We start from the raw sequence: 23257 nt of genomic DNA on the forward strand, positions 1-23257 counted from the left end.
TTTTGTTCTTCTAATAAAGTTCTGTTTTTTAAGAATCTGATTGGGTTTTTTGGGTCTTAAAAATCCAAGGCTGGTTTGTGCTCATCTTGTTTATTCTCAAGCCTCCCCAGGAAAGTGGATGTAAGGGCTTGGGGGGATATTTTGGGGAAATAGGAACTCCAAGTGGTCCTTTCCCTGATTGTTTGTTAAATCACTTGGTGGTGGCAGCATTTTACCTAATCCCAGGGCAAAGACTTTTAACCTAAGCTGGTAGAAATAAGCTTAGGGGGTCTTTCATGTGGGTCCCCACATCTGTACCCTAGAGTTCAGAGTGGGGAAGGAACCCTGACATATGGTTACAGGGCGAAGAGTTAGGAGGCAGGGGACAGTGATTGCTGGAGGCATACAAACCCAGGCTGGCCTTTCATCTGTGCCTTGGAAGTCTAGAGTTGAGTCAGTCCTCAGCATGCTATTCACATTCTTCACCATTCGGGCAATTAGTTCCCCAAGATCACTTTGAGGCGCAGTCCTGTACGAGAAGCCCATATTGTCCTGGTGCAGAAAATGGGAGAAAGAAGTGGTACATGGGAAGTGAATTAGAGAGGAAAGAGAGGAGGAGAAAAGGGGAAATGAAAGAAAAATGAGAAGGAGATGGAAGCAGATAAGCTGAATTAGAGAACTTCCATTCTCCTTCATTACATACCAGAGCTTCTGCTCTTTTATCTGGAGGGCTCCATGATGCCAGAGCTCTAGTGTTACTATGGTAGCGCCATAGTCCTGAACTCGTACCGAAATGAGCTGTGCCTCTAACTACGCGGACAGACCCGCTTCCGCACAAAGGTCAAAGAGAAATGAGAGACTTGTAATTAGAGGGCACATCACCCTACTTACCGCACAAAAGCCATATGTTGCTGCTCTACTTCTGTTCCACCTCCTTCCAAAAAGACATGGCAGCGCCCCAGCTGCTTACCTTCGTTTGTGTGGGTGATACTATGTCGCCATGCAGTTATGGCATATGAAGCAGTGAAGTCATGGCCACAAAGGACAACATGAGACAAGATGGCAGCGTGGTGCTGCAAAAGGTTAAAGTCCCAAGAAGCTTCTCCAGAAGATGCTTCAGAACCCAAGCCCACCGAAATGTGTACGTTTCCCTCTTTTTTTCCATTTTAACCTCTGCAACTAATGGTTCTGGAAAATCAGAACTTCATGAGATAGTCGGGAACCTTGCAGAAAAAGTCAAGTGGACTTATATAAAGGAATTAATTTGACTCCTCTTTCTTTCTCTGCCCCCTCCACTTGTATGTACTTAGCTTGCAATTGCAATTCTTTAACTTACAAGTTTTGTTTATTTTTGTTCTTGTTTCAGTATCACTTTTCTGGAAGATTAATCTATATCAGTGGCAGTGCATTAATATGTCTCTCCCCCCTCCCCGCCCCCCATTGGATGTATTTCCTCTGGCATCAGGGCCAGGATATGGATTTGATCTTTTTAGGCTTTAAGAAAATTAAAGCCTCAGAAATACTGTGCTGATTAATATTGCTTTAAACTTCTATAGCTAGCTAGCGCTCTCTCTCTCTCTCTCACACAAGCAGTGTACAAAGGCAGTGTATTCTAGAGGATAGACATGACTCAGGAGTCTCAGATTCTATTTCCAACTATGCCACTGGCCTACTGGGTGACCCTGGGCAAGTCACTCCCCCCCTCTCTGTGCCTTGGTTTCCCATCTGTAAAATGGGGATGATGATACTGACCTCTTTTGTAAAGCACTTTGAGATCTACGGATGTGATATGCTATATAAGAGCTAGGTGTTAGTATTACTAACATTAATAAGTTTATCCTCACAACACCCCCACCACATCTGTTTTACAGATGGGCAAACTGAGGCACAGGGGGTTAAGTGACTTGCCCCAAGTCACATAGCTGGGGCCTCTCCTGCAAGCTGTTGTGCACAGCAGACTCTTCTGCTGCTGTTAAACCCACTGAAGTCAGTGGGGTTCTGTGTGGGTGTAGGAGTCCACTGGTGCAGAGCAACTCGCAGGATCAGGGCCTGAAGTCACAGAGTTGGGAACAGAGTCGATGTCTCCTAGCTCACAGTCCATTGCTCAGACCACAAAACAGGGTTCTTTCCTTACTCCTTGTGGGACAAATCTTGAGGCCTTAATTTAGTCCATATTTAAGGCAACTTCCAGTGACTACAGTGGGAGTTGGTCTGCATATGGACTGAATGAAAACTGAGTAAAAACCTCAGGATTTAGGTCCCTATTCTTTATAAGCTATAATAAAGCTAAAAATTTCCAATATAACATTTTAGTTTTTTTGTGAAGCCTGAAGCAAAGGGGACATCTTTTGAACATCCCATGTTCTTCTTTGGGTGTGGACACTTTTTGTCAACTTTCCCGAGAGCCAGTTGTCAATAACGTACAGGAAGTTCCCACCCTTCCTGGTGGAGTTTCTAAGTCAGACCTAACAGAGATCCTCTGGTCCTAGAAATAGACTGGCGCTATGCCAGTTAAGCAAAGCACTTACAAAGACAACTGTGATTGTCCCCTGATTTAGAGACCCCACTCCTTTGCAATCCAGTATGCCTTATCTGCAATGTTCACATGGACTTACATCAATGGAGCAGGCCATGAGCGATCCTCTGTCCTTGGCATGTTTCATGATCTTGTATATATCTTTGGGTGCATCTTTTATCTCATAGAACTCTGTCACTCCTCCTGTGAAATCCTCCATGGCCTCTGTAGTATTGCCTCCTTTCAAAGCCTCATAGGACCCGTGGAGTCTTGGAAAGGAGAAAAAAAAGTTATGCTATAAACAATCCTGGTTCTACTTCATCAGTTTGGTAAAAGTCATGTTGAAAATTTTTAATAATTGTAATAATAATTTTAATGTGGGTCATTCACATATACCTACAAAAGTAAGTTGTTTGTTTTTTTAGAACTAATTGCTGACATCTGGTTAAATGGTAGGCCAAACTCTGGAACCTACTCTACAGTTTATTACATCCTGCCCCAAGTCTAAGCCATTAAAGTTAACTACATGAACACCACGGGGAAATATTGTTTACATGTATAGATTTTCAAAGAGGGGCTTCTTCAAGAGAAATCCAACAAAATTTCTTCGTTATGACTTGTCTCCACATCTACTTGGAAGATAATTATGTTAACTGTGGTATAGAGACATATCATCACCTCCCCACATACAGCATATAACATAAGGCTATTGGAGGTGTATTGCAATTCTAAAGCATTCCTTTACTTTGCATAGGCCTTTTCCAGCAGAGCACTCCAGAATTCATTGCGCTGGGAGGATTTGGTGAAGACCAGCTGGTTGTTATATGTTGGTAAACAATCATCAATGACAACGTCCACCCAGTTTCCATAGCGCCAGAACTGAATAAAAGTAGACAGAAAAATGTATTAGTGAGTATGGTGGGAGGGAAATCTGGCTTAAGAGTTAGAAAAGCCATGAGGCCAGGGAATTCCAGTAGCTAAGTACTGTGATGAGTTTGGTCCATTTCCTAAACATTTTTGGAGATCTCTGCTAGGCATCTGAGGCCTGATTTCCAGAAGTCCTGAGTACCTACATCCCTAATTTATGTCAGTGGGAGCTCAACCTTGGCGTTAAAAGACTAAGAGACATAATATTTAGATGGTCATGAAGCACAAATTCAAAGTGAGGATCTCCTTCCTGCACCATGCCCCTTTGGCCGTCCACCCAAAATGTCCATCTTAATCCACACCACCTTCTCTTTACCCTTTCTACCCTAATTTCTGAAGAGTCTACCTCCTCCTCTCCTTGGAGCCTCATTCTTCCTGAATAGTAGCAATGGCTTCTGTGTAGCCCTGTAACTTGCAGACCCCCAAACACTGCCAGGATTACTGGGTTGGGTTTTCGGCCATGTGGAGCAGCATGGAGGACCTTGTGCTGCACTGGCCTTGTGTTGTGATAGAATAAAGAACTTCAGTTTCCTGTAATCCCACACACTTTCACAGTAATCACCCATCCATCCAGATTGCAAACAGGAAGGTGTGGGGAGAGATTGAGAAAAGACATTGTAAAACTGCAATGACAGCTGCAAGTGTGGTAGCTGGACTGAGTTCGCTCATGCAACATACACAGCACTACATAGAGTCTTTTCAGACGTAGGATCACAGGTAATGTAGAAAACAATCAACCAATCGGTGAATGATCAATTCTTTTACAATAGGTCTTCAACACAGACCAGCTATTTGAAAGACTAAAAATAGGCCCCCTTTCCAGTTAACAGTTTATCTATAGTTCATGTAGTGGGCAGCATGGGACAGCTGAGCAATGAGAGGGAACACCTGTTGCTCTCTCTTACTGATGGGGCATATTAATTTGCAAATGTTTCAATGGTGATTTAATGCTCCTCAATTACTGTGGCAGATTGCTTGTTCTGTGATTCTCCTAGAATAATCTGGCATGGCAGAATTTATTTCCTACATCTCCCCCGCCCTTGTCATTTGCACTGTCATCAGATAGATGAGACAAAGGGAACAATTTTTTCCTGGACTGTCAGAGCAACAAGTGCTCCATTTAACTCCCTGGATAATACCATCACTACTCTACATGCTGCTTTTGGAAAGGACTCACCTGGAAGTGAAAGATCCCAGCATAGTTTTTTATGAAGGTCTGATCGTGAGGTATGACCCGGCAGAGTAGCTTTTCATTCAGTGTCAGGCAAGCAATGGCAGCTAGGAACCAGCAGTCACCTGTAAACAAGCAGAAGCAGCAGACAAAATGAAGGGTCAAAGGCATTAGGGCAAAGTCCTATGAGACAAGTGGTCCATCTCCTCCAGCCACTAGAGTGTTTTGTGTGTATTATGATGTATTTTAGTACATGCATAGCACATTAATATTGTATTAGGGAAGTGCCCATTAGCACAAATCAGGATTGGAGCTCCACTTGCTAAACACTCTACAAACATAGAGGGGGTATGATCCCTGCCCCAAAGGACTGAGAGGAGTCTGAGTTGGTATAATTTACACTGTCCTCTGGCTTGCTCAGAATTTGTTACACAAATTCACAAATTCTTAGCGTCTAGTACTTCTTTATTCTGTGAGGTTGCTTTAGCCTACACTGGCTGCAATGTCTGAACTCAGAACTGCCAGACCACAAAGTGCTCCGGCCATACCCTGTGGCACCTAGAATGCCTGCTGGGCCAGGCTTGGGGGCAGGAGTAGGTGGAATACAGCTGGCTATGTTGGCTTTACAACTGGGAAGTCACCGATCCAAATTGAATTCCCAGCTGACTGTTAAAGACAGCCTTCCATGCTAAGACAGAGCAGGGAGGAGGATCTGTGCCTCAATCTGGCTTTGGTGCATTTCTGGCTACGTTTTACGCTTTGATTTTCCATTCTCAGGGCAACATTCCAGTTTTGCTTATTCTATTATTGTGAGGTTTATTTGCTGCTTTATCATACTGAAAAAACTCTTCTAATTTCAAGCCTGCGTCCATGTTTGCACAATTATATTCTTATGTTTTTTTAAAAGTTACATTTTAAAATAATAAACGTTATGCTAAGGTTTACTACCTCAATGGTGAGCTCCAGGGGGCAGCAACTATTTTCAAACTACTTGTGTGTACAGCCCCTAGCACAGTGGACCCTAATCTTTGATTAAAACCCTTAGGCACTACTGTAATATAAACTACAATGCCAGGTAAATTTGCCTGCACAATCTCTCTCTTTAGAATCATAGAATCATAGAATATCAGGGTTGGAAGGGACCTCAGGAGGTCATCTAGTCCAACCCCCTGCTCAAAACAGGACCAATCCCCAACTAAATCATCCCAGCCAGGGCTTTGTCAAGCCTGACCTTAAAAATATCTAAGGAAGGAGATTCCACCACCTCTCTAGGTAACACATTCCAGTGTTTCACCACCCTCCTAGTGAAAAAGTTTTTCCTAATATCCAACCTAAACCTCCCCCACTGCAACTTGAGACCATTACTCCTTGTCCTGCCATCTTCTACCACTGAGGACAGTCTAGATCCATCCTCTTTGGAACCCCCTTTCAGGTAGTTGAAATCAGCTATCAAATCCCCCCTCATTCTTCTCTTCCGCAGACTAAACAATCCCAATTCCCTCAGCCTCTCCTCATAAGTCATGTGTTCCAGTCCCCTCATCATTTTTGTTGCCCTCCGCTGGACATTATCCAATTTTTCCACATCCTTCTTGTAGTGTGGGGCCCAAAACTGGACACTTTCATGATGCCCGTACTCCTTTAACAAACTCTCTGTCCCAGGGCACCAGGCTCTCACTTCCTTTCTTTTTCCTCCTCAAAACTTACTCTTCCCTCAAGCCCCAAAACTCTAACCCATCTAACATTAAAGAAAACACACACAGCTGGAACCATCCTGTAACCCGCTATACATATTGTGTTGTCTGTGTAAATTGTAAGGCCTGGGGGGCAGGGACTTGATTTTTTTTTAAATTGATCCTGTTCAGGACTGAGCATACTGTCAGCATGTAAAAATAACAAACAGCTTGTCTGTTATTGTAGAAAACATAGGACTAAAACATGCATTAGGTTCATTTCATCCTCTCTGCAGCAATTGTCCCTGAAGTCCTGCAGAACAATAGGGGATTATTTAATATAACGGGCTGGTGGGTTAGTACATCAGCAACAATTTAAAACAAGCCAACAATGGGCATGGCTACGCTTGCAGACGTAGAGCGATTTGAGTTAAACCAGCCTTTGTAGAGGGCAGTAGGGAAAGTACTGCAATCTGTCCACACTGACAGCTTCAAGAGCACTGGTGTGGCCACATTTGCGGCACTTGCAGCGGCATCGGGAGCAGTGCATTGTGGGCAGCTATCCCAGCATGCAAGTGGCTGCAATGTGCTTTTCAAATGGGGGGTGGGGTGGGGTGGAGTGTGACAGGAAGTGTGTTGTGTGTATGTGGTGGGAGAGAGAGTGGGTTTTGGGGGGCCTGAGAGCATGTCAGCATGCTGTCTTCTAAGTTCTGACAGGAGCAGACCCCCCCCCAGCATTCCACAGTAATGGTTGCTTTGTCTCGGAGCAGATAAGCAGCCGGCTGTCAGAAACGGAGCTTTCAAAGGGCATATCCGCATTCCTGCAGCAATTCAAAAACAATGACAGGAGTGGCCACTTGACTCAAGGGGATTATGGGACATTTCTGGAGGCTGATCAGGGCGCAGTAAAGCTACACCTCGTTCACACTGGTGCTGCAGCGCTCCAGCGGGGGCGCAGCAAACGTTATTCCACTCGCCGAGGTGGAGTACCCGCAGCACTGTAGCCGCGGAGTCAGACCGCTCCACGTGCCTTGCCAGTGTGGACGGGTAGTGAGCTAGTGCGCCCGGGGTTCCTTTATTGCGCTGTAACTCGCAAGTGCAGCCAAGCCCAAAGTTGCTCTTATAAATTTATCAAAACTGTGGAGTCACAGCCGATGTTGTCCGGGCTGTGGGAAACTCACAGCGCATTGGCTTCTGATTTTGCTGAATTGAGTCTGTGAGCTTGTGAAAGGAAAACAAGGAGCATTTGGAACAATACCTGTTGGGAGCCATGGGGAGGGTAGAAGTACAATAACTTGGCCTAACCTTTGTCTGTGATGTGTGAAGTGATGAAGGGGTGAGGCAGAAACTGAAGCATTTCAAAGAGAAATGCTGCCTGAAACGTCCTAGTTCTTATACTTCCTCTTTCACCCGAATGGTGATTTCCAGTGTGGGTATGGGTATTTGAGGACTTTCCCCGCCTCTTCATCAACAAAAAGGGAAAGAGAGTTGATGGCTATTCTGTACTGAATTGTGGTAGGCCAGGTCTATGCCATAAACTTACATCAGTATAGCTGCATTGCTCAGGGGAGTGAAAAATCCACACCCCTGGGTGATGCAGTTATACTGACCCAACCTTGGTGTAGACAGTGCTATGTCAGTGGGAGTGCTTCTCCCGTTGCCATACCTACTGCCTCTCACGGAGGTACTGGGAGAAGCTCTCCCATCAGCGAAGTAGCATCTTCACTGAAGCGGCACAGCTACACTGCTGCAGTGTTTTAAGTGTAGATTTGCCTGTAGTGTGGAAGTAGGTTTGTGTTTAAAAGCTACTAAAAATTACCTTCACAGGTTGATGCTTGTCTGTTTGTGCCACTCTGTGGTAGCTGCACATAGACCTTTGGGCAAGCCCTGTGGTTTGAAGTACAGCCAACTCAGAGCCTTAGTAGCACCTTTTTAGAAAAAGTTTAAATAGTTTGTTTTCATTTTCAGTTTTAACAAATGTTGCTTACACTGTGGTGTTTGGAGCTTTAAGCACTGTGGCGACTGTGTGTGTTCACTGCACCTTTAAGGTTGCGTGGTCTGGCAGAGATCACAGCTGGCAGCAGTTGCAGCTAAAGCTGGAACCCCGGAATGAAGTGGAGTTGCATGTAGCTTGTAAATAAGGACTCAATCATTGGGCTAACTTGATCTATTATTGTTACAGTCACTGTAGTTAGCTCACTTGTTTACATTTGAAGAGTTAACATACATGGTTTGAAAACTCAATGTAGATGGGCTTTACTGTCTTATACAATGGTTAAAAGTGGCGCAGAGATAAAGCGCTAACTCTGAGTGCTCTGGGTTTGTTTGATATTTGCAAAGACTGGCTTTTCAATAGTGCAGAGAAATGTGCTTAGTAACATACACAAACATCTAGTCCAAAATGAACTGACCACTAATGGGTAGGGGAAAAGTGAGTGCACCAGAGGGACAGGGTATCATCAGATCAGAATAGCTTATGTGCAGTCCTGAGCATGTAAATGTGCACAGTTGCCATTTTCATTGTTTCTGTATACTCCTGCTGTAGGCTTTCTGTATATCTAGTATAACAGGCATAACTAGCTTTCTCTCTTTCAAAATGGACCCATCCTTTGCTCTGGGTATATTATTACTGCCTCTGAGTGATTATGATCCATGCACACAGCTAGTCTATGCTAAAATTTCCTGTTGCTGTTGCCTTATCTTCCCTTGCCCCATCCCTGCTTGTTCCTTTTAATCCACTTGTGCTACCTCTTGTCTTTCAGACTATAAATTCTTTGGAGCAGAGACTGTCCTTTATTGTACATCTGCATGGTATGTAGCTCAATGGAGCTGTGACATGCATGAGGTGTCTAGGAGCCGTTATAATGTAAATAATAAAATTGATTAAAAATCTGACAGAATAAACTGATTTTAGATTAGACTCTTCCTCATCCATTCAGCCTCTTACTACAAATAGTTGCCTCCCCTTTAGCTCACTCTGTCTCCTTAAGTCACTCTGTTCTTGAAAGCCTGGGAGAAAAGAGGCCTTGCAAAACGCTGCCCTGCAATAAACTTCACAATATGAATAACAAAGTCCATGCACGCTGAGCAGCTTCTCTCTCACAGTCCTCATCTACAACCCTGCAGGACAGGGAGGCTTGCTTGAGAAGAGCTATGGCAAGGAAACATAGATGTTTTAAACTCCTATCTAGTAAGTAAAAGCTAAAGATAAACTCTGATGCAAATATCTGGGACGAAATAAGAAATCCAAAGCACAATACAGAAGACAAAATGTCATACCTAATTCTCCTTGACAAATATCAGTTCGGTTGGCTCCACCAATTATAAATCGTGGATTCTCACAGATTTCCTGTAAGATACAAACAAACATATGAAGCAGGAGAAATGTGCTTTGTGCTGTCTGTTTAGTAACCCGGGCCCCAGCACCTGCTGTAGTTTCGAATATAAGAAGGGTAATGTCAGGGCCTGCAACTGTGACGCAGCAGCATAGAATGCTGTCCTGGGGTGAGAGACAGCCCCGGAGAGGGCAGCTTCAGCTGGGGAGGGGGCTCGAAATCCAGTGGAGAGGAGGCAGCTGGAAACTGGTGAGAGAAGAAGGAGGTGAAAAGAGGCGGCGCTGAGGTAAAAGGGGATTTGCCAGAGGAAGCTGGATCGTGAAGGGCCGTGTGCGAGCAGCCCAGCTGCGAGGGTACAGAGCGTGTGACTGGTGAGTTTGACCATTGTGACGCTGACAGGGAATGCAGTTTGGGTGTGTGGGGAATGGGTGTGGCTCTCCAGGTGAGGAGCTGTCATTCCTGGGCAAACCTGTTGGAAAGAGGGGCAGTCATTGCAGCAGCCAATCAAAGGAGCATCACAAGCCGGAGACACGCATAGGCGGGACAGCAGGGGTGAAGCTTGACTTCAGCCAGGGAGAGGAGGAATCCCTCTAGGGATGACAGAGCATGTTGCTGACAAATTTATTTGACTGTGATGGCAATTTACATTTAATCATTTTCCGAAGCGCGTATTTGATGTTACTTCATGTTATTTAGGTTCTTGCCAAATTTCTGGGTTTTCCTTTATAAAGTTTAAAATTGAAGGTTATCTCCATTGTACTGGTTTGCCTCTTCCAAGCCACACAGGAGGCATAGCCTATCTGAAGTCTGGGTCACTGCAGCTATTTTCTATAGAAATGAAATAGGAGTTATGTCAATGTGATGGCCACAGAACCTACAGAAAAACCATCTGCTGCAGGGATTTGATTGCAGTTTCCTTTCAGAGGTGCTTTTTGGGGCCCTGTGAGGTCAGATGTGCAGAACTTCAGATAAAGTATAGCCTCCATCCAGAAGGGTTTGGTAACTGGAATTGGAGAGACCTCTTCTGGGCCAGCTGCACGGTCATAGTTGCAAATACATTAACATTTTGAGGGGGGGATCAGATAGAAGAATTTTGTTCAAAGTGTGGGTGGGGGCAGTTAAAATTGGGGTGGGATGAGGAAAGGCAGGATGGCAAGCCAGGGCTGGGAAACCAGTGCAGTTCAGAAAAAATTAGGGCTACAGACAAAGGCGGAGAAGAACTCTCCCAGAAAACTGGAAACATCACTGGGGTAGGTCACTTGTAGGGGATAAGGCTCACATTTTCAAAAGTGGCCACAGGTTTTGAGTGCTTAAGTTTGTAGGTGCCCAACTTGACACAACTAGGTGAAGATGAGCTGCCAGTGTGGAGAGAGCACTGATGCCATTTCGGGAAGAAAGGATCCCTGTAATGATCCCTCTTTAACTCCCCCTCCCCACTAATCTGCTCTTTGAGTCCTCGCTTTATAAGTTGTGCTTTCCTTCATTTTTGTTAAAGATTTTCTACTTTTTTCCCTAGTTGCAATATTGAATTGCCAAAATTTCACTTGAAAAAGGTAATGCTGCTACAATCTGCCCCTTCAGGGCATGATTCTCCTCTGGCCTGCCCCTAGCATAGTCATTTACACCTGTGCAAAGTGAGTGTAATGTGCTCCCAGATCAGAACATTAATATTTTACACCCACTCTGCACAGGTGTAAATTACTAATGATTTGTCTACATTAGAGAAGCTAAACCAATTGGTGCCTCTTCAGTTGATTGAAAAGCAGCTTGCATCTATCTTTAAAAATGCTTCAATAAATGGTTGCAGAGGCAGAAATCAGCATAACTTACCTCAGAATTGAACCTAGATTGTAACGCAATTCAGGTAGAAACATTTTCATATGAGGTAACTGTTTGTTCCCTAAGCTGGACAATGAACCATGCAACCCAGGCTGCAGGAGGAGGGAAGAGACGACAGACAGCCCCATGTTGGAAGAGACTCCCCTATGTCTTAGCAGCCTTCATCCATGAACTTCATAGCTCAGGTTAGGGGGAAAAGGGACATACGCCAGCCGTGGGAACCCATATGCAAGGTTGGAAGAAAAAGAAAGACCCCCAAGCAGAGCCCATCTCCCAGGCAAAGAGATGGTGGCAGGGAAGGAACTTCCAACCAGGTACCCAAACTCCTGAGATGGGGATAAAGAGAGAGATCTACTTAATAACTCCCATCTCCTGTGCTGGGGTGTGTGTGTGATAAACTACATTTGAGGATCCCATTTCCTGGGAAGTAGCAAGAGTGGGGAGAGAAGAGGAGCTCCTCCCAGGAACCCCATTTTCTGGGTGCAGGGGAGAAGAGAGACCAGCAACTGTGGGTACAGCTACATAGGAAGTCAGGAGTACTAGAGACAGGTCTTAGGTACCGTAGCTGCAGCCTGAAGCTTTTTCAGTATGAACAGCACAGTGATGGGCTTTCTGAAACTCATATTTCAAGTCTAACTGTTTCTTTGGTGTGAGAACATTTCTTCTCCTCCCCAGTAGTTAGCTCAGGGATGCATTAATTTTGATGTAACTATCTGGATTATCCCCCTCGCAGAATTGAGACAAATGTCCAATAACAACAAATTTCTGGCCCTCCACAAGTCATCTCATTCTGCCGACTGCTGGGAAAGGAGAAAGTGGCCTTTATTTTCGTGCCTTAGTCAGCTGGCTGGGAGATTAAATTCTGTAAAGTCAGCTGTTTGAGATATCTTATAACTTCTCTCCATCCACTTGATTTGTTGGAAACATTCTTCCTGACACTGCTGTCATGCTTGTCTCGAAAATTGGCATAGTGTCCTGTGGGAAGTTTCAGATTATAGGAGTATATTTTCTAACCCAGCCAATGTACTTCAGCCTGCTGAAACTATCATTGACTTCAGTAAGAACGAAACTAGACTCAGGGTACGGACTTCAGAGTTTGGCACATTGTATTTTTGTTAAATGTAGCTGGATATTTAAATACTTCCAAAGCTGCCAGTTAAAAAAGAAACATAAACACACCACTGTGACGTTTCCCTCTGGTGTTATCTGGACGGGTGATCTGCTAGGTCACTCCAATCCTTGACTGGGGGAGCCAGCCTTACCCTGCTCTGCTGTGAGAACCCCCACTCCTGGGCTGTTCATGCACAGCCTCTGGCATGTAAGCTGCTCCCAGTTACTTGCAACTGAATGACACTAGCCAATATCTCTGGTCCCAGAAACAACCCTAGGAATCTCCGTCTTGCAGTGTCCAGTTATGCCTGCTGGATGCTGCAAGCTTATATGAGTTCGTCTATTTAACAAAGAAATTGATATGTAGCAGGCTTATTATCCCAAGGGGAGTCTCTGACATGCTTCAAACCAAACGCACTGCTTCAGGTAGAATAAACAAACAGATTTAGTAACTATAAAGATAGATTTTAAGTGATTATAAGTCAAAACATAAGTCAGATTTGGTCAAATGAAATAAAAGCAAAATGCATTCTAAGCTGATCTTAACACTTTCAATGCCCTTACAAACTTAGATGCTTCTCAACACAGGTTGGCTGGCTGCTCTTCAGCCTTTGATCAGCACTTCAGTCCCTTGATGTGGTGTCTGTAGGTTTAGGTGGAAGAGAGAGCAAGCATGGCAAATGTCTCTCCCTTTTATCATGTCCTTTCTTCCCTTTTGGCTTTGCCCCTCCCCCCTTCAGAGTCAGGTGAGCCTTACCTCATCGCAGTTCCAAACTGACCAAAGGAAGGGGGGTGACTCTCTCAAGAGTCTAATGCAGGGGTCGGCAACCTATGGCATGCGTGCCAAAGACGGCACGCGAGCCAATTTTTAATGGCACGCTGCTGTCTGCCGGGGACAGCAGCGTGCAATTAAAAATCCTGCCCAGCCCTGCTCACTCTTCTACGCCCCCACCCACCGCTCTCTCCTTACGGGGCAGACAAGCTTCCCCCTTCCCCTGCCTCTTCCCCCAGCGTGCAGGGTTCCTGCCCCTCCTTCTCTCCCTCCCTGCGGCCGATCAGCTGACGGTCCTTGCTATGGAGGGGGAGGGGGAAAAGCAGAACCGCAGCGGGCTCTCTGCTCCGGGGACCTTGGCGAAGGGGGTGGAACTGGCATATCCCCTCCAGCCTCCTGCCGTGAGCCGCTCAGGGCAGGGGGCTGGGAGCATCCCCACGACCCCAGCCCACACTCCCAGCCCTCCGCCCTGACCCCTGCACCCCCTCACACATCTCCAGCCCTCTGCCCTGACCCTGAACCCCCCACACCCCCATCCCTCTGCCCTGACCCCTGCACCTCCCTCACACACCCCCAGGCCTCTGCCCTGACCCATGAACCCTCCTCACACACACCCAGCCCTCTGCCCTCACCCCTGCACCATCCCCACACCCCAGCCCTCTGCCCTGACCTCTGCACCTCCCTCACACACTCCCAGCCCTCTGCCCTGGCCATGAAACCCCCACACCCCCGAGCCCTGTGGCCCTGACCCCTGCACCCCACCTCACACACCCCCAGCCCTCTGCCCTGACCCATGAACCCTCCTCACACACACCTCAGCCCTCTGCCCTGACCTCTGCACCCCCCACAACCCTAGCCCTGACTCTGGCACCCCCCACACATACCCAGCCCCCTGCCCTGACTCCTGCACCCTCCTCACACACCCATAGACCCCTGCCCTGACTCCTGCGCCCCCACACATCCCCAGACTCCCCACGCCCTGACTCTTGCACCCCCCACATCCCCATCCCCACCCTCACCCCCAGCCTGAGCACCAAACTGGAGCTCCTGCACACACCCCCCCCCACATTCCCACCTGCACCCCTCGCACCAAATGGGAGCTGCCCAGGTAAGTGCTCCACACCCAAACCTCCTGCCCCAACCCTGAGCCCCTTCTCTCATTCTAGCTCCTGGCCAGACTCTGCACCCCAACCCCCAGCCTGCTCCTTCACCCCCAGCCCTGTTCTCAGTGCACTCCCACCCTCATCTCAGTGCAGAGAGAGGATGAGAATGGGCCAGAACCAGGGAGAAAGTAGTTACCTACTCTATGTGGACAGGGCCGGGACCCCAGACCAGCAGTGGGCTGAGCGGGGCCGGCAGCCAGGACCCTGGCTGGCAGGAGCCGGCGGACGGAACCGCAAACCGGCAGCGGGCTGAGCCGCTCAGCCCACTGCTGGTCTGGGGTCCTGGCCGCCGGCCCCGCTCAGCCCACTGCCAGTCTAGGGTTCTGGCTGCCGGCCCCTTGCCAGCCGGGGTACTGGCCGCAGGCCCCCTTCAGCCTGCTGCCGGCCTAGGTGAACGGAACCCCAGGCCGGCAGTGGGCTGAGCAGGCCGGGATGTAAGATCAGCATTTTAATTTAATTTTAAATGAAGCTTCTTAAATAGTTTGAAAACCTTGTTTACATACGACAATAGTTTAGTTCTATAATATAGAGACTTATAGAGAGAGACCTTCTAAAAAACGTTAAAATGTAGTTTTGGCACGCAAAACCTTAAAGTGAATAAATGAAGACTCGGAACACCACTTCTGAAAGGTTGCTGACCCCTGGTCTAATGGATTCTTTTGTTGCTGCCTAGGCCAGCGTCTTTTGTTCCTGTTTCCACGGTATGCATCCGATGAAGTGAGCTGTAGCTCACGAAAGCTCATGCTCAGATAAATTGGTTAGTCTCTAAGGTGCCACAAGTACTCCTTTTCTTTTTGTTCCTGTGAGGCTGGACTGGGTTTGTCTCATATAGGGTGACCAGATGTCCCGATTTTGGGGTATTTTTCTTATGTAGGCTCCTATTACCCCCAACCCCCTGTCCCAATTTTTCACACTTGCTGTCTGGTCACCTTAGTCCCATACCCGTCCTGATGAGGTGTGAACTGCCTCTCTGCTCGTGGAGAGTTTTTGCCTGGGTTTGCTTTAAGCCATGAGGATACATTTTCAACCTCGTAACTATATACATGAAATTATAACCCATAAATATAACTATAACATCACTATAACAACAATGCTCAGTACATCGTGAGTCTTCCAAAGATACCCGTCATGACAGACTTTGCATTGGATACCACACAATCATTTTACAAGGATGAACATGGGGGTGCTGGGTGTTCCCCCGAGGTAAAGAGCGTCACAATCACCCACTGTGTAATTTCACATGGCATCATATTCAACTACAAATTGTACACAAAACAAAAGACAGAAATCATACAGTGGTCATGTGGACAGATACAGGTGTAACAGAAATATATTTCTGAGCTGAAGACAAAAGCAATATTCTGCAAACCATCTCATTTTCCTTACTACTCTCAGACGCCTCCCATTACCCATAGGGAAATTTTGTAAAATTGCATATCATTGCTTGTTCCAGTTCAACTCCTATTGTGGTAGTAATGCTGCCATCCCTAGTGCAGACCAGTTGCTGGTGTTTTAAGTATCATGCCATCTAAAAGAATGGGGCAGAATGGGGCGGGGTGGGGGTGGAAAGAGGTGGGCAGGGATGGAGGCTTGGTGGTATGATAAATGGGAATGTAAAAGTACAGTACTGCAAGGGAGTCTTCCTATTAATATGTCAGTGTTAATGTATCAAAACAGGATTGCAGCAGGCCCCCTTTTCAATCTTTCATTGTGATGTAATGAAGTCCATTTCTCATGTCTGAATGCTATTGTAATATCTTTAGTAATTTCACATTGTTGTGTAATTTAATTTAAAGGGGAGCATTTAGTAACCTCATTCTGCAATCAGATGTACCCCCCGCACCATGGCACATTGCAATGTACCATCAAGAGACTTCAGCAAAGTCCCCACAGTGTTCTCACCAGGTGATGTATCATAATGTAGACATCATAGCAGCCTCATCATGTGAGGTATTGTAATGCAATCCCTTTAGCATCCTCCTTGTATGATGGATTGTAGTGTAATTCCCTTTGCACACTTGTGGCACAGTGAATAGCAATATAATCCCATTAGTGCCTATTTTACTGGGTATACTGTGCCTTCAAGGCACATCCCTCGGTATACTGATGGCATAATGTATTGCAATGGGATCTTCTCTGCAACTCGATGATATAGTTAGATAACCTATGCTCCCTTGTGGTGCAATTATTATTTATTATGTGTACTGCAGTAGTGCCTAGAGGCCCCAGTTCCACTGTGTACAAGACGGCAGGCACTTTACAAGCCTGTAACAAAGAGATGATCTCTGCCTTGCAGAGCTTACAGTCTAAGTAATATATCTGTAAGAAGGTGGCTATTCTGTAGTTCTTCACAGGAATGCATGATCTTCTGTTGAAACCTCTGTTGCCAGATGCTTGAACAGTGCATAGAGATGCAGATGTATTTTTGCTGAGTCACTTCAAGTTTAGATAGGCATCATGGTTTAGCAAGCTGAGCTGAAAAAATCAGGAATTCCTGACCTCTAATCCCAGCTCTGTCACTAGCTTGTTGTATAGCCTTGGGAAAGTCACTTACCCACATTGCGCCTCAGTTTTCCCATCTGTAAAATAGGGATAATACTTACCTACCTTACAAGTGTGTTATGAGAATTAATTAGTTAACGATCATAAAGACTCCAAAAATAAGTAAGGATACACCCACCTCCCCAAGAAGTACATTAACTGGACCATTGTTCTAATGTAAGTATTCACAAGGTAATGTACGTATTCACTTCAGAGCGCACTCTCCTGTAAAGTTTATTTTCTGCAGATAGGTCGCAGGTTTCTTTGGGTTTTTTTGTATAGTCTCTTCAAGATCTTGGGTCAGATTTTCAGCCCCAGTTCTGTTCTCTTTGTGGCACCTGAGAAGAGCAAAGGGGATTTATGTGGCTGCAACTGGCCAGTTGAGAATCTGCCAGCAGAAGGGAATACTCAGTTGGTGAAAAGTCACTGGAGCCAGTTCCTCTATTAGTCTTCCCCAGCCACTGGGGGTGGGGGGACCGGGAGGGGGAAGTATGGAGGTATGATGGGGTGCAGATGGGATGGAACAGAGCTCTCCAATTCTCAGCCAGCATATGGTCACTTAGGAAGCAGTGCTAGATGTTTTAAGTTAGAACAACTCCTAAATGTTCTAATTTGCATTAGGACCAGGACAGCTTGAGAATCAGAGAGCTAAAAGCAGCTCCCTAATGATCTTGATCCAGTCCTGTGCTGAGTAGAAGAGAGAGGTGCAGTAGAGAATCTGGCCCTTGAGTTTCTCTTGTCTTACACTCTCAATTAGATGATTTGATCTTATGCAGTAACTGTGAGGTATTAATTATATACTATTTATGTAAACCAGTTTAAAGTATAGTTTGAACATAAACACTGTGTGGGATCCTGCAATCCTTACTTTGGTAAAACTTTCATAGATGTCAACTGAAGTTTTGCCTGAGTAAAGCCTGTGTGTATTCAGATCATGTTATGGCAGTCACTAGCTGACTAGAATTACATGCTTCTGTTCCCCTGTCCCTCTGACAAAGTTCACTGCTGCTGTATATGGCAGTCTGTCCTTCTGACAGTAACCCAAAGAGCAGTCCCCATGTCTTCACAGCACAGGCCAATTATTTAAGAGGTAGAAGGTGGGGGATCAGATTTCTTTATGTTGTTAGTGGTTCCTGAGATAAGTGGCTTCAGGGCCAGATATCAGAGTGGTTGGTTCCTAGGCTGTGAACCCCCTGTCTCAGTTACAATAACTATTTCATTGCAACATTAATGCAGTGAGAATGTCACGGAGAAACCCTTCCTCAAATTGCAGTTCTATATTCCCAGCCTAAGTGGAGAGTTACCAAAATTCTGAGCATCCTGCACATGCAATATAGGCCTATATTCATGTAGTGAATTGAACTCAGGGCTGGAAGTCAGGAAGCCTAGATTCTATTCCTGTTTCTATCACTGACACTGTGGGTCCTTGGGTCAATCACTTAATCTCTAAACCTCAGATTACCCATTTGAAGAACAGGGCTAATAATAAAGCACTTTGATATCTACAGCTGAGAAGTGCTAATTAGGTGTAGAGCAGTGATTCTCAACCAGGGGTACACGTACCCATGTGGGTATGCAGAGGTCTTCCAGGGGGTACATCAACTCATCTAGCCAGTTACCTCGTTTTACAACAGGCTACATAAAAAGCACTAGCAAAGTCAGTACAAACTAAAATTTCATGACAGACAATGACTTGTTTATACTGCTCTATAGAATATACACTGAAATGTAAGTACAATATTTATATTCCAGTTGATTTATAATTATATAGTAAAATGAGAAAGTGAGCAATTTTTCAGTAATAGTGTGCTGTGACACTTGTATTTTTATGTCTGATTTTGTAAGCAAGTAGTTTTTAAGTGAGGTGAAACTTGGGGGTACGCAAGACAAATCAGACTCCTGAAAGGGATACAGTAGTCTGGAAAGGTTGAGAGCCAATGGTGGAGAGCACTATTATTATTTATGATTAATACAAGAGATGCAATAACGTTTGCATGCTGCACAGCACCCGCTATCATATTAATTTTTTTAATTCCTTCACTGTTGCCAGAATAATAATACTTGACACTTATATAGCACCTTCCGTTCAAGAATCTCAAAGGGCTTAGCATAATAATTAGTAGAGTAAATAACATATGTGTAAGTATTATTTCCCATCCTGAGGAAAACTGAGGCACAAAAAGGTTACATGACTTGCATCAGGTAACTCAGCAAGTCACTGGCAGTGAGGAATAGAACCCATATCTCCCAGTCTTGTACTTTAATCTATAGACCTTGCTCCATTTAAAATGTACATTTATTCTTTCTGGGAGAACACCACATATATAACATACATATGGTAGTCAGGGAAAGGCAGCAGAGTTAAAGGTGGTATTAGAATGGTCTCTCAGTACTTCCAAACTGTCTGACATTTTTTGTTTTGTTTTAAACTACAGCTTTTGAATTACCTGATTCTCAAACTATTTTTAAAATAACTACAATGTTCTAAGAATACCGTTGTAAATTTATCTATTTACAATCTTAACTCTATTTTAACAAAGCTTTCCCCCCTCTCCAGAATTTAAGTAAGAATGGAAGATGTCAGTGTCTTTATGGAATGGATATGTACTTCTGTAGTTTAGCCTTGAACTTCTGGTCGTTTGATGTATGCTTTAATCCTTTAGCGGAATACCCCTGACGGCAGTATTACTGCATCATATTAATTTGTCTGTATGGCGTCCTATTATTAGCATATTAATGCTATTCCTGTCTGTAACATTATCAGACAAGTTCTTCTCCTAGCAGGGAAGAAGCACATTTGAGCTGTGGTTCTAAATACCAGTGAAGCAAAGTCTTGGTTCAGTCTGCAGACTGCAGCAACAAATACAAGAAACTCTAGCTTCAGTTTATGGAAGGAGGAGGACTGGATTATAAGAGAAGCTGCTGATGTATCTGCTTCTGAAAGTTCACATGGAGAGAAAGGATCCTCTCACTATAATATGCTACAATATTTTGCATTTATATGCACTTTTCAAGATCTCAAAGCACATTACAATAGTGGGTGTTCTACCTTTTACACCTATGGAAACAGGCATAGAGAGGGTAAGGCATAATTTTTCAAAAAGTGTGAACTAATTTAAAGTTCCTTATCGCTAGGTGTCTAATCTGAGACAGTGATGACCTGATTTTCAGAGGTGCTCAGCACCCACATGTGCATATTTACAGCTGAGTCTGCTCAACAGCTGCAGTGAGTCTCCAGTTGGTCCATCCAAACACTGTCACTCCAAATTAGTGGACATATTTGAGAATTTGGACCTTACTGACTAGCCCAGCATCACACAGCACAGTGCCAGAGCCAGGGTTAGAATCCAGATCTCCTGATTTCTAGTGCCTTGCTCTAACCTTTCGACTATGCTGTCTCCTTTATATCAATGAAAATTAGCATTGAAACAGTGTGGAAAATAATTTAGGATCTGATATTTAGATTTTTAGGTTGCATTTCTGTGTATTGTACAGCCCTGTGCACACTGTTGGCACATAATAATTATTATACAGCTCTCAAATTGCAGCAAAGATGATTCTATAAGGGTGGATTAAAGATCACTGGGATAGGGGCCCAAAAATCTGAGGGGTCCTAGAAACCAAAGACTTAATCCTCCACCTTGTGCAGTCATTTATACCTGTGCAACATGGGTGTTAAATGTTACCCTTTTCAGTTTAACACTTTTATTTAGCCACATACCTTTATTCAGTTCTCCTCTGATATCCACTGACTATGCCACTACACGCTGCTGTATCACTTTACCTCCTGTAGAGGTATGAGAAAGCATCTCCCTTACCAGTCAATTCAATTGCTACTCCACTTAACGGATAACCAGATATTTCTAGGGAAACCCTGGGGCAGCAGATAGGCTAAATGGAAATGTTTTTAACTCACTCCAACATAAATTCTCCTTCTAGTTTTGATTGAACTGTCCTGCATTTTAAAGATTGGTTCTGCCTCATGCTCTGTCAATACATAGAGAGACGAACTTCAGTGATGTTGCATGAGATGTAAATCAATGCAGCTCTTATCCCAGACTGTATGGGTTACTCCTGCATAAGATATCATTACAGGCTGGGACTAAATATCTTCCTGCCCTTCATTTTCTCACTATGTGGAGAAATAACTGTAATGGACCTTTACAGTCATCTTCTGGTTCTATAATACCCACATTCCAAGGCCACTGGCCTTCTAGCTTTATGCTATCATCAGCTCAATCCATGATGTTTCATTATGGCACAAAAGTATGGGATAATGCTGCACATATGTAAAAGGAAGCCCATAACAATCAGGGATGGATACAAGCAAAATCCTCAGCATTTGGCCTTCACCCAGGTGAAGTAGTGAAACAGTAACAGGCAGCAACACAATGTACAGCTGGTTGGCTGCCTGTTGGATGAGCTGGGAGGCCTCACTTGGAAGGAAATATTAGGAGTGAGAGGAAAAACAAGAGTCCATCTAGGGTTGGGATTCAGGACCTCGGAGGGAGAATTCACTCTGAGGGGAAAGCTGGATAGGGAGAAGCTGTCAGGAAGGGCAGAAATATTGGTGAATTTGGGACCCAGTAGACATTAATCCAACTTGGTAATTATTATAACCCCCCAATTCATGGCAGACAGATAATGGGATAACCAGCTTTGCCTTTAGGAACAAGTGATACTGGAAATCAATGATGAGATAATAAAATAAAAGAAAGTGGTCCAGATTCTGCTCTGTTACATCCATGCAACTTTTTTGACTTAACTGGACATGGGTATAATTCAGAGCGTTCTTCCAAAGGTACTTCTGAAAATGAAAAGATGGGCCCAAGGGGCTATTTGTAGTGAAATAAAATTAAGAAACCCACCAGTAAAATAAAGTAGTGTTGAAAAAATAAATCTACTCAGGCCCCAGTGTGTGTGTTGGAGAAAGAGGAGAGGGTTTAAAATTTGTTTCGTTTGGTGTCTTCAGATGAGAAAATTCCAAACAAACCAGAGCAAGTAAAAGCCAATTAAAATACATTTCAAAAAATTAAAAGTTCCAAGTAATCAATCCAAGGTCCTATTGATTTTCAGGTGATTATTTATATTCTCTCTACACTTACCTATCCCCACAGATCCTAGACAGTAATTTCCCAGTCCTAGAAAACAACTACAGAAATATGTTTCCAGTGTATAGTTTCCCCCGAAGGGAATGTGCTCAGTACAGATAACTGCATTGATATATTTATAAATAGAAAAAGGCATTCAATGTTTTAATTAGACAGACCAGTTACTCACTGTGGGTCTTTTCCACTCAAATGTGATGGGTAGTTTCTGGCTGTAGAAGAGGGAGCTCTCATTAGGTGGGAAATCAGGATCCACATAAAGAATCTTCTTTTCCAGGCATTTCTTGTGGAGTTCTTCAAAGGTCTTTTCCCGCACTCCAATAATGGGCTGGTTGCGACTGATGATAGCCGAGTAGATACCCCCTGAACCTCCTCCTGTTTCAGCTGTTGTGCTAATGCTGGTGCTGGGAACTGATCCAGCCTCTGCCTGTTGAGCCAGCACAGCATTTATGGCCGACGGCATGGAAATCAGATTTGAACAAAATTAAAAAAGAAAGGAAAATAAAAAGGAAGCTCTTGCAACCTGGACAGAAACTACAGAAAAGAGGAAGTCACCGAAAAAAACCCAACCGTTGAACGGCTCTCTCTTTTGACTGCAAGTGCCCAAGTCACATTAAAAGTGATAAAATGTCATAGGATAGAGCAATTTGTACGTCTTCCTGAGCTTCTTGCTATGGTAATTTCATCAGCAATCAAAATTTGGTCCTTGACAGGAAACAAGAGAAATTGTTAAGTAACTTTTCTGTCTGGGGTTGGTGTGTCTACAGCATGTGTGTGAGAGTGTGTCTGTACCCTGGAGAGATTTCAACAAGGAAAACTAAAAATAAACATGGGGGGGTGGGGTGAGTGAGAGAGAGAGAGAGAGAGAGTCAATTTGATGTGTAGTTTCTTCCTATTCAGGGCTTGTTCTCAGAGAAGGATTGACATGGGTAGGCTGATTCCCAATGCCACATAGGTTTTTTTTTTCAATTCCAAAAAAAGGTGAAACTGCAAGTTACATTTACATTTTGGTTTTAAGCAGCATTTTATAGCATGTTCCTTATTGTTATGATGGGTCCTGATGTTACAAAGATTTATGTACCTGTTTAACTTTACTCATTGACAGAGTCTTCTTTGCAAAAAAAAAC

The 23257-nt window shown here is 44.5% G+C and overlaps 1 protein-coding gene across 1 annotated transcript in view; it reads right to left on the bottom strand.

Moving 5' to 3' along the window:
* Nucleotides 1–22807, bottom strand: part of CAPN3 (calpain 3) — a 70618-nt gene extending 47811 nt beyond the window's left edge. The window contains exons 1-6 of the mRNA XM_077818828.1: nt 22303–22807; nt 9542–9611; nt 4599–4717; nt 3240–3373; nt 2595–2763; nt 391–531 (exon numbers count right to left, since the gene is read on the bottom strand). Coding sequence (XP_077674954.1) covers nt 391–531; nt 2595–2763; nt 3240–3373; nt 4599–4717; nt 9542–9611; nt 22303–22593 — 924 coding nt within the window. The 5' untranslated portion in view covers nt 22594–22807. The remainder of the gene's footprint in view (nt 1–390; nt 532–2594; nt 2764–3239; nt 3374–4598; nt 4718–9541; nt 9612–22302) is intronic.
* Between the last annotated feature and the right edge of the window lie 450 nt (nt 22808–23257).

Source organism: Eretmochelys imbricata, chromosome 6, assembly GCF_965152235.1.
Source record: "Eretmochelys imbricata isolate rEreImb1 chromosome 6, rEreImb1.hap1, whole genome shotgun sequence".
NCBI classification, from domain to species: Eukaryota; Metazoa; Chordata; order Testudines; family Cheloniidae; genus Eretmochelys; species Eretmochelys imbricata.